This window comes from Telmatherina bonti (assembly GCF_933228915.1).
Source record: "Telmatherina bonti genome assembly, chromosome: 24".
NCBI lineage: Eukaryota > Metazoa > Chordata > Actinopteri > Atheriniformes > Telmatherinidae > Telmatherina > Telmatherina bonti.
The window spans coordinates 29,554,063-29,566,367 of record NC_136633.1 but is presented as its reverse complement, the minus strand read 5'-3'; the positions used below and the strand labels follow the sequence as shown (position 1 = coordinate 29,566,367).

Sequence of the window (12,305 nt, the reverse complement as noted above, 5' to 3'; positions counted from 1 at the left end):
ATTCACTAACAGCAGCTAGTTTTCTCCGTTTGTTTCTCATTCATCAATAGATCTATCATCTGGTTCATGAGTCGATGACATTGACCCATATTGTAAACATCAATATCAAATGCACTTTTATTTTGAAAGTGGCTGCATTTTGAGTTGTTTTTGTTTATTAAACTATCTTTTTCATTTAAATTGATTCATTTAGAAATGTGAGTTTAGGAATAAAAAAGTTATTTAGCTGCGATATGGTTTCAGATCATTCAACTGAAACCGGATCAGGACTGAATCTGAGACATCAGCAAACATCGAAGCGCCGTCTGTTCAAATATTTTACCATGAAACAAATATTTTGTGTAGTTTTATCCAAAATATTTACATAAATCTGCTCACTCATGTTTGTTCTACATAACTTGTCCTAAAATTTTCCACTGAATTGAATAAAGTTTCCTAAAACTTATAATCAAACTTATATTTTTATTTACATTTCTCCTGTATAGTATATCATATATTTCATATTGGTACATTTTTATGGCCCTATTTATTATTATTGTCAGCACAACTTGCTCAGACTTGACCCTAAACCCTCCTGAGAAGTTGTGAAATTCGGCAGACGCCTCCAGGTGATCATTCGGATGACGTATGGTCGACATCTCTGGAAAGGAACGACGCAGCAGGAATCATTTCTCCTGAATAAAACCTGAAATTTTCCCTGAAATAAAATAAAAAGCTGCGGCAGCTGTAAAACTCTGATCAGTCACTGATGCAGAAACGGATCAGTTTTTCAGAGTGTGATGAGAGAGAGCTGGTAAATACTGACTGTCCATCCAGATAAAAGCCACACACACACACACACACACAGGACACAGTAGTACATTAAAGCTGCTCTCCGACGTTTGTTTGACAGGATGAGCAGCAGTTGTTTAATCTTGACACCTAAGTACGAGCGAGCATCACGCATGGCTGCCGCCTTTCCTTCCACGGACAAACGGCCGGCTTGATTGGGCCCTTGCAGAGGGGCCCCGTGTCTAATGGCTCGAGAGTAACAGGATGAGTCGGTATAAAAGGCCCAAAGTCCGACGCTGCTGGACCCAGACACCGACCAGAGGGATTAACGTCGCTGTTGGAAGGAAAAGAAAAGGTGAGTTTCATCTTCCTGCAGGAGGAGAAGCTTCATGTCGTGTTTGTGTCACGATGTGCTGCTTCCCGTCTCAGGCTCCCAGCATGAGAAGCATCCAGCTCCTGGCCGGCCTCCTCCTGGTCCTCGGCTTCGTCCAGAGCAGCCGGCAGGTGGCTCTGCTGCAGGCCGACGCCGCCGCCAGGTCAGGCTTCGCAGCTTCGCAGCTTCGCTTCATCTCAACTCAAAACATCTAACAGGGAAGATGAAAAGAGTCTGGAAAGGATCCGAGAAGCTTCAACTGGTCATTTAACCCGTTCAGCCGCAGGAAGTCGCTTTTATTTTTAGTAAAATAATCTCACATCATCAACATATTAACTATTTTATTACTAAAATACATTTTTACTTTTTTATTATTTCTAAATAACTTGGTTTAATTTCTCAGTCGGAACCAAAAAGAAAAAAGTTTAAACAGGAAACCTTTTTACTTTCCTCTAAAATATTTATAAATATATTTATTCCTTGTAAATTATTGAACAGGTGCAACTTTTAAAAAAAATGGTTGAAAGTAAAAAATTCTTCGATCATCATCTTATTTACAATAATTCACCTTGTTTAGTAATTTATTCAACATTTTTCTGATTTAAGTGTTAATAACATTCAGATTAAAACAAGCTGGATATATTCTACTTAATGTTAATAAATATTATTAATGTTTTCTATTATTGTATTTTAAAGTGAAGGCTGCATTTTTACAGTGTAGATTCTGACTAAACATGAAAATATACAAACATTTGACATATTTTCCCTCAAAACATGACGAAATAAAATGAATACAAAGTAAATCTGTCATCATTTTCAGATGGTTCATCACTCAGTTTCTTAAACAATTAATTTCTTACTTTGACATAATCATCAGAGTTCTGTTACCAAAGGAAACGTTGTGGTTTAATGATTAAAAATAAACCTTTTGGAGGATTTTAATCGGATTAATGAGGTTTTTAATAAAAGGCGAGGGGCTGATGTTTGACACAACCTGCTTTAAAAATGATTTTCCAAGTTAGGAGGAAAAACTCAAACTTTATTTTCTCTGAGAGAAACTGGACTGATTTTCAGTAGTTTGGGTTTAATGGAAATGTTTTGGTGTTCTGATGTTGTGCAGTTTGGAGGCGGCTGATTGGTCAGCGGACGAGTCCAGAGGTCCGTCCAGCATCAAGCGCCACTCAGAGGGAACGTTCTCCAACGACTACAGCAGATACCTGGAGGACAGGAAGGCGCAGGACTTTGTTCAGTGGCTCATGAACAACAAGAGGAGCGGGTTGGTGCAGCATCGCTGTTCAGACCACCACGTAAACCAGAAGGTCCCAGTCCTCCCAGTCCAGGGTGCACCACCAGAACAAACTGGTCTCCAGCTGGACCAGACCAGTAAACTATCAGCATAGTAAAACACATATTGTTTTACAACAGACACGTACAAGTACATCATCAGAACGTTTACTTCTAATGATACTTTAAGAAAATATTACAAACAACCTGAAAATAACGAAAAAATAAGTTTCAACTAAATTTTCACAAATGGAAATATAGAATGTTTAAAATATCTCAAATATCATATTTTTAATAATAATTTAAATATTTTTATATTTATGCATTTGTGTTACTGAATTGTATATATATATACGTATATATATATATATACGTATATATATATATATATATACGTATATATATATATATATATATATATATACGTATATATATATATATATATATATATATATATATATATACGTATATATATATATATATATATATATATGTATATATACATATACATATATATATATATACAGCAAACAGGATATATATATATATGTATGTATATATATATATATATATATATATATATATATATATATATATATATATATATATATATATACATATATATATATATATATATATATATATATATATATACAAACCGAGGTCTGAAAGATGGAAAATATAGATCAAGTCAGAATATTAATGGATTTGATCTGTTATTTACAGATTTGGACCTTCTGGTTTACAACATTTAAACTTTGGTTTTGCTTCATATAGCAGCTGACATCATGCCAGCTTCGATTACGGCTACATGAAGTTCAATTAATCAAACTTAAAACAGAAGGAGATGAAAACAGCAGCAAACAGGATAAAACTGGAACAAAGAGCTAAAAGCAGAAGATTTAGACCTACAGAGGTTTACATGATTTACAACCAGAGTGTAGTCTTAGGTCGCTGACGTGAAGAACCACTAGTATTCTGTCCGAGACGATACGAAGTAAAACTCTGTTGCTGTAACTGATCGATGCAAAAACGTCGTGTTTAGAAAACAGATGTAAAACAGTTTAAACTGAGGTGAAACGTACTGGAAGTTAGCAATTAGCATTGATCAGCAGTTAGCATTGATCTTCAGTTAGTATTGATCTGCAGTTAGCATTGATCTGCAGTTAGCATTGATCAGCAGTTAGCATTGATCAGCAGTTAACATTGATCTGCAGTTAGCATTGATCTGCAGTTAGCATTGATCAGCAGTTAGCGTTGATCTGCAGTCAGCGTTGATCTGCAGTTAGTATTGATCTGCAGTCAGCATTGATCTGTAGTTAGCATTGAGCTCAGTTAGCATTGATCAGCAGTTAGCATTGATCAGCAGTTAACATTGATCTGCAGTTAGCATTGATCTGCAGTTAGCATTGATCTGCAGTTAGCATTGATCAGCAGTTAGCGTTGATCTGCAGTCAGCGTTGATCTGCAGTTAGTATTGATCTGCAGTCAGCATTGATCTGTAGTTAGCATTGATCTCAGTTAGCATTTATCAGCAGTTAGCATTGATCTGCAGTTAGCATTGACCTGCAGTTAGCGTTGATCTGCAGTTAGCATTGATCTGCAGTTAGCATTGATCAGCAGTTAGTGTTGATCTGCAGTTAGTATTGATCTGCATTTAGCATTGATCTGCAGTCAGCACTGATCTGCAGTTAGTATTGATCTGCAGTCAGCACTGATCTGCAGTTAGTATTGATCTGCAGTCAGCATTGATCTGTAGTTAGCATTGATCTCAGTTAGCATTTATCAGCAGTTAGCATTGATCTGCAGTTAGCGTTGATCTGCAGTTTGTGTTGATCTGCAGTTAGCATTGATCTGCAGTTAGCATTGATCTGCAGTTAGCATTGATCAGCAGTTAGTGTTGATCTGCAGTTAGCATTGATCTGCAGTTAGCATTGATCAGCAGTCAGCGCTGATCTGCAGTTAGTATTGATCTGCAGTCAGCATTGATCTGTAGTTAGCATTGATCTCAGTTAGCATTTATCAGCAGTTAGCATTGATCTGCAGTTAGCGTTGATCTGCAGTTTGTGTTGATCTGCAGTTAGCATTGATCTGCAGTTAGCATTGATCTGCAGTTAGCATTGATCAGCAGTTAGTGTTGATCTGCAGTTAGTATTGATCTGCATTTAGCATTGATCTGCAGTTAGCATTGATCTGCAGTTAGCATTGATCAGCAGTCAGCACTGATCTGCAGTTAGCATTGATCAGCAGTCAGCACTGATCTGCAGTTAGTTTTGATCTGCAGTTAGCATTGATCTGCAGTTAGTATTGATCTGCAGTTAGCATTGATCTGCAGTTAACATTGATCTGCAGTTAGCATTGATCTGCAGTTAGTATTTATCTGCACTTAGCATTGATCAGTAGTTAGCATTGATCAGCAGTTAGCATTGATCTGCAGTTAGTATTGATCTGCATTTAGCATTGATCTGCATTTAGCATTGATCTGCAGTTAGCATTGATCAGCAGTTAGTGTTAATCGGCAGTTAGTATTGATCTGCAGTTAGCATTGATCTGCAGTTAGCGTTGATCTGCAGTTAGCGTTGATCTGCAGTTAGCATTGATCTGCATTTAGCATTGATGTGCAGTTAGTATTGATCTGCAGTTAGTATTGATCTGCACATTGCTGGTCTGAGGAGCATTTGACCAGCATTTGATGTCATGTGACCCCGTTTATACAGCTTTCTCCCGCCATTCTGAAGCCCACGAAGCGGGAGATGCTCGGTGTGAAAGCTTCTTTGTGTTGCAGAGCTGCAGATAAACGCCACGCAGACGGGACTTTCACCAGCGATGTCAGCTCCTACCTCAAAGACCAGGCCATCAAGGACTTCGTGGCCAAGCTGAAGTCTGGACAAGTCCGAAGAGTGTAGGCTGACCCTCCGTCCTTCCAGAAAGCCCCGCCAGCCACAAGGACCGGGACAGAGTGATCTCAGCCAATCAGCCGCTTCTTGTCGCTTCCTCCTTTCCCTTCGCTCCTCTCCATGTTTGCTTGAATAAATCCCCTGAACCTTTTGGCTGTGTTGATTCATGAATCCCTGCACCTTCAACACAATCAGACACGAAACAATCAGTAGAGATGATTTCCTGATGCAACATAGAGCCCCCCCCCGCTTTCTTCCTGGTGCGCTGCCGACCCCAATGGGGGTGTTTACGTCCTGTCCCTGTGTGCTCTCAGATCGGAGCGGCATGTAGACGGAAGCTTCACCAGCGACGTCAACAAGGTGCTGGACTCCATAGCTGCCAAAGAGTATTTACTCTGGGTCATGACCTCAAAGCCCTCCGGGGAAAGGTAACGGCTGATTGGACGTCCTTTTCCTGCTTAGACTTCATCTGATGTGACTTTCTTTCCTCCAGCAGAAAGAGAAGACAATCGGAGCAGTGACCGGCGTCCGGGGTCCCTCTGTGCTGCACAGGAAGCCATGTCCAGGAGGAAAAGGAAGCCATATTGATTTGCATGTTAAAACTTTTTGTTGTGAATGTAATGCAAAGATACAAACCTGCAACTCTTCCACAGAAACACGGTGCACAAGGCCAATGCTTCTTTTCTAGAAATGACTTTTTCTATATTTGTAAGATGAAAGGGGAGATCAGGCTCAGTCTCAGGTCGGCCTACGGAGGCCCATGTAGTCCAGCTGCGTATCAATAATCTGCTCTGATGAATAAACTTTTTCATGGATCCTTGCTCCCAGTTTCTCTTTCTCCAGCTGGTCTACGGAGGTTTTCCAGCGTTTCTATCCGTCCAGGAGATCTACAATCCAGCCTCTAGATGTTCTGCAGGGATGAGCCACTCTGACCTCTTGGTCCAGGGTCCTGCAGGTTTTAGATGTTTCCCTGCTGCATCACACCTGATCCAGATGAAAAGGTTCTCTAGCAGCTTGTTGTCCAGTTCTGCAGCAGCCTCTTAATGACCCATTCATCTGAGTCAGGTGTGTGGCAGCAGGGAAACATGGAAAACCTGCAGAAGGAGGCCTGAAAGGTCCAGAGTTGGTGATTCCTGCAACATAGTAAATCCATCATGATAACACCATTATTTATCACATCACCATCACCACCATGTTGCTAAGAGACCTCTATTTTCACCTGGACATGATCATGAAGACACTTCCTGTCAGACTTTCCACCAATCAGAGAGCTTAAACTGACGGTAACGTCCAATCAGGAGCAGCCAAAGATCAACAAGTGATGAGAAAAGCAGGAAAATAATGATCCTCTATGGCTGGAATAAAGCCAAGAAGACGTTTGGGATGCAGCTGAGGTGGAGGTGCTGCAGTGAGGACAGCAGGTAGATAGTAGCAGGAAGACGTGGAAACATGGAAACAGTGTGTGTGTGTAAAGAAGTAGGGAATAACGCCTGACAAGGTGTCCATTATGAGAAATTATTGGACGACGTGGAGGCGTGAACGTCCATTAGTTTCTGATAATAGACATCTCGGAAGGTATTATCCTGCTTATACAATGGTCAGGAAATAATATAGGATCAATTACTAATGTTTTTACTGTTAAAATCATGTTTTTAACAAGAAGCGGCGGAGCGGACTATTTAATGTCTCTTAATGTCGCCAAGGTAACCGCCATTGGCAGCACCTGCAGCTCGTTCGGCAGCAGATACTATTGCAACAAATCACTGATGATGGTGAAACATGATGGTGTTGCGGGATGTGTGTAACTGTGTGGTCCAGGGAGATCAGTGTGTATGAACGTGAGTGAGTGTGTGCACGGTGGGCCGTCAGGTAATCGAGCCTGAAAGATAAGAGTGTTGAATGGAAGTGCCGCCCCCTCCTTTTAACGGATTCCAATGAAAATCGGGAAGGGCGTGCGATGGTTGGTTTCTATAACAGCATAAGAAAAATTCGGCGGTGGAAAAATCTAAATACAGCACGAACCTTTTTAATTCATGAAGATGGCTGTGAAATTGGCGTAACCGCTGGAGCATCAATGAAGAGAAACACGGTCCGCTGCAGGGTGACGTCAGAGCCGCTCTGTCCCTCTTTCAGAGATCTGGACCTTCATCACAAACTAACTGATTAAATATTATGTAATATGGTTTAAACAATATGATGGATATTTTACCTTCAGTGACTGATTTCAACTAACGATCTCGGTAGAACATGAACATGAGACAGTAGTGAGATGGGGATGGTTTAGGAGACTTTTTTCCCCTTTCTCCTTTTCTACTGGTTATTGTTCAACCGATGGTCTAGATTTAACTGAAAAAATAAAATACCTTAAAAGCTGGCAGATCAGATACATTAATCAGTAACCATGGGCCGCTGTTTAACATAATCCTTCCAGATATTCTGTTTTCTGTTTTGTCCGTCCCGATTTGAGGTTGAGGTTGGGTCGGTGGAAGGAATACTTCGAAGACCTCCTCAATCCTACCAACACGTCTTCCGATGAGGAAGCAGAGCTGGGGGACTCAGGGGTGGACTCTCCTATCTCTGGGGCTGAAGTTGCTGAGGTGGTCAAAAAGCTCCTTGGCGGCAAGGCCCCGGGGGTGGATGAGATCCGCCCGGAGTTCCTTAAGGCTCTGGATGCTGTGGGGCTGTCCTGGCTGACACGCCTCTGCAGCATCGCGTGGACATCGGGGGCAGTACCGCTGGATTGGCAGACTGGGGTGGTGGTCCCCCTTTTTAAGAAGGGGAACCGGAGGGTGTGTTCCAATTACAGTCCCCCGGGGGCTCCTGTGGGGGGTACTCCGGGAGTATGGAGTACCGGACCCCCTTGTACGAGCTGTCCGATCCCTGTACAACAGGTGTCAGAGCTTGGTCCACATTGCCGGCAGTAAGTCGGATTCGTTTCCGGTGAGGGTTGGATTCCGCCAAGGCTGCCCTTTATCACCAATTCTGTTCATAACTTATTTGACAGAATTTCTAAGTGCAGCCGAGGTGTTGAGGGGATCTGACTTGGTGGCCTCAGGATTGGGTCCCTGCTTTTTGGAGATGACGTGGTCCTGTTGGCTTCATCTGGTCGTGATCTCCAGCTCTCACTTGAGCGGCCGGGATGGGAATCAGCACCTCCAAATCTGAGACCATGGTCCTCAGCCAGAATAGGGTGTATTGCCCTCTCCGGGTCGAGTAGAGTAGAGCCGCTGCTCCTCCGCATCGAGAGGAACCAGTTGAGGTGGCTCGGGCATCTGGTCAGGATGCCTCCTGGACCTCCCTGGTGAGGTGTTCCAGGCACGTCCCTCTGGGAGGAGACCCCGGGGAAGACCCAGGACACGCTGGAGGGATTACATCTCTCTGCTGGCCTGGGAACGCCTCGGGATCCCCCCCGCAGAGTTGGCAAATGTGGCTGGGGAGAGGGAAGTCTGGGCTTCCCTGCTTAGGCTGCTGCCCCCGCGACCCGACCCCGGATAAGCGGCAGAAGATGGATGGATGGATGGATGTTTTGTCCGTTTGTCGGTTAAAATTTCTGTTGCCACGGTTACCAATTGATGTTTGAGCCGGTGCAGTAATTTAGAGTCATTTGGCTATTTGACGCAACTTTTTTAACTGGTGTCCTATGTCACTTTTTAATGGACACCCTGCAACAAATCAGAATCAAGTATTCTCCAGGACCATGGTATACCTCCTAGTAATCGCTCAACATAATCTTTTATTTTTGTATTTGTCTTTTTTTTTTGCCATCAGCTACAGTTAACTTTCTGTTAACACTTTCATTTTGAAGGTACTTCCGCCCATCAGTTGAGGTGCAAGCCAACTTAACGGCAATGAAAAGACAATAAAAAGGTGTTTGATAGGGAGTTCTCGATGAAAATATATTTTTATTTTTTTCATTAGCAGCCCCGTTGTTAGAAGAACAAGGTATGTTTAGCATGTTGATAAGAGGATTATTTAAATGTTTATTTTGACAAATAGATACATTTTCTGAGTTTACTGACAGATTTAAATTAATGGAAAATTATGTAAGAGTATGGATCGTAGCTTATGTACCTTTTCTGTGTATTTCCCCAGCTCTGACAGGGAATTTGTGGGTTTACTGTCATCAAACCTAAAAATCATCAGTCAAGTGTCATCCTTGAGTGTGTGTGTATTTAAGGGGTAAAGATATGTATCTTCCTTTTCACGATTACCCTGCATGGGGGCCATCAGATTTCTAGCCTGGCGTTTCTCAAACTGGGGGTTGCCAAATTATTGTAAAAAATGCATATGTCCCATATTTATTAAATTAATTGGTGGTTTTTACCAGGCCTGTCGAGATTAAACTATTAATGTTGATAAATCTGTGAAATTTGCACCTGAATGATTTTAAACCTACAACTAAAAAAAAAAAAGTTAGTAAACGTGTCATAAACAGTTGAATTTGGCATCATTTATACTAGAGAAGCTGATTTTGAACATGTACGTGTTTTATCACAGCAGTGAATAGATTCAACCAGAAAAACCTTAAAGTTGAAAAACCATAGTTTTCCAGCTTTAAGATATAATATTAAACATATTTTATCATTGAAAATCAAACTGCATATAAAAAGATGGGCGGAGCCTCCGTGACGTCACCCGTAGGTTTCTGAAGAGCTGAATTGAAGCTCGGTGGGCGGTTCCTACCATCGCCATCTTGGCAGGGGCATGTGTTTCGCCTCACCCGGAAAATACAAATATGGGCAAAGAGGTGGCTGAGAGGGGGGCTGTGAGCATCATGGTGGATGATTGACATCGAGCGAACTCCCAGCTGCCTGTAGCTAAGACTTAACCGAGCTAACCCGGAGCTAACAGAAGCTAACCAGCTAACGGAGGTAAGCGGGCTAAAGCTAAGTCACGTTGTTAACCGGCTAAAAACCGCGGTTGTTCTACGTTCTTCTGATCGGGTACCTGTCAATCAAAAGGACACGCCCCTAAATATGCCAAATTTCGAGATTAAATTACTTTTAAACGATGAGTTAGAAAAAAATTCACTCCCCCCATAGTTGTCATGAAGGTAAACCTGACCTATTAATTGTACCAGGTTGTAAACATCTTTATTTCTGCAGTAAACATATTTATTTCTGCTGTAAACATCTTTATTTCTGCTGTAAAGATGTTTATTTCTGCTGTAAAGATGTTTATTTCTGCTGTAAACATGTTTATTTCTGCTGTGAAGTTGGTCTTTTTAACATGGGAGTCTATGGGGATTTGCTCTGTTTTGGAGCCTCTAGTGGACGAAGGGGGAACTCCAGGCTTCACTTTTAACCACTGGAGGTTGCCTCTTGTCTAAATGCTCAAACATAAGGCTCTAAAGATTTTTAAAAATTACAAATCATTGAACAACAAAAATATCACTTATAATCAACAAATCAGACGAAGGAGAATCTCGAGTACGTGTCTGTTTGCGAAAACGGAGCAAATTATACGTAAATGAGATGGACATGTTTGTCTGCGATTTCTGGTTCCAACATAAGCGGACCTTCACATTTAGTATTTTTATTTCAGGTTTGAAGAAACAAATCTAATTTCAGCTTCATGTCGTCAGCAAAAGCGGATTAGATTCCTCGTTACAGTAAAACCACTTTATCCTGCTTATGAGGAAATACGGATCTTATCACACTACAATACATCGATATTGACACCAATGTTGGCATCTATATTGTCGACATTTGGATCGATCTCCCCACCAGAGGCGATCCCAGCTGGTTTTGTGCCCTGGGTGACCCACCCATCGGCCCCACACCTAACCAACCACACCTAACCAACCACGTGAGATATTCAGAAGAACCCCTTAATTTATAATTAAGACAATAAGTTAGATCACACTTAACATGCATCAGTTACCCATTTAAAATAAACCAAATTGCCCAAATTATTATAATTTGTTAACATTCTACTAACTAAAAATAAAACACGACAAATTATTCAAAAAGCATCACATAAAGCTAAAAATGTCATGTCAATGTTCTATAAGCTATATAAGTTAGCAAAGACCCACATATAGCATTAAAACAGTCCTTTTCTTCTGACCACACACCAGTATACATGACTCAGCAGTAAGCTGACATGATAGCGCACAGCGCCCGTTAACTTGACGTGGAAATGAGCAATGTTAGTCTAGAAAACTTTCTTTTTCTTTTTTTTTTTGGAGAGCGGCCATGTGCCACTCAAATCGATTGCGGCCTGGGCGGTCGCCCACCTTGCCCAAAGCAAAGACCGTCCCTGCTGCTCACTGCTGCTTCTTACGATCTAACCGATCCTCAGAGTGATAGTCCGATTAAGGGTCGCGGGGAGCTGGAACCTATCCCAGCAGGGGACATCCTGGACAACGCGCCCGTCCATCGCAGGGCCACCAATCCAGAATATTTCCTGCAAATCTGGTCGGAAGGGGTTTGCTGAGATGGATCCAAATGAGGAGCAACAAGGTCAGAACAACACAAGAACACGGCATGTTATGGTACCGAGATGTGACCAAAGAAAGAGACAAGGATCATTAAAAACAAGTTTTAACTGTTTAATATCTTTATTCTGCTCTCTCACACTCGTTCTCTCATTCTCATGAAATAAATCACTATTGCACAACAGATTTCAACTCATAGTTCTGAATCCAGGTGACTTAAATTATTAAACATAAGGTGTCCATCTATTACTACCAGATTTAAGGCAGAATTTAACACAGACGTGGTCAAAATATTTGTTATCATTAGTTCATCTAATCAACTAAGAGCCATCAATTATACAATAGGAAAAGAACATCTATAACAAAAATCTGAATTTAACACTGACTTTGTTGGTAATATATTAATAACATTTTACATCGATAAAATATACTATGTTTTATACATTTTTAAGACTCTTTACCATTGATTACATGTTGCCCTTCCCAAAAAAAGAGTATTATTGCGCCTTTATAAGTAACATGGTCCTGCAGCGAAGGTTGA

General features: G+C 41.2%; 1 protein-coding gene across 1 annotated transcript; it reads left to right on the top strand.

Annotated features, from left to right (window-relative positions):
- Nucleotides 1-1,179: 1,179 nt before the first annotated feature.
- LOC306774174 (uncharacterized protein) lies at nucleotides 1,180-5,846 on the top strand (the record flags this gene model as incomplete). The annotated part of the gene is made up of 5 exons (XM_079264154.1): nucleotides 1,180-1,307; nucleotides 2,265-2,420; nucleotides 5,214-5,330; nucleotides 5,640-5,753; nucleotides 5,822-5,846. The coding sequence occupies 5 exons, from the start codon at nucleotides 1,180-1,182 to the stop codon at nucleotides 5,844-5,846; spliced, it is 540 nt and encodes a 179-aa protein (XP_079120280.1).
- Between the last annotated feature and the right edge of the window lie 6,459 nt (nucleotides 5,847-12,305).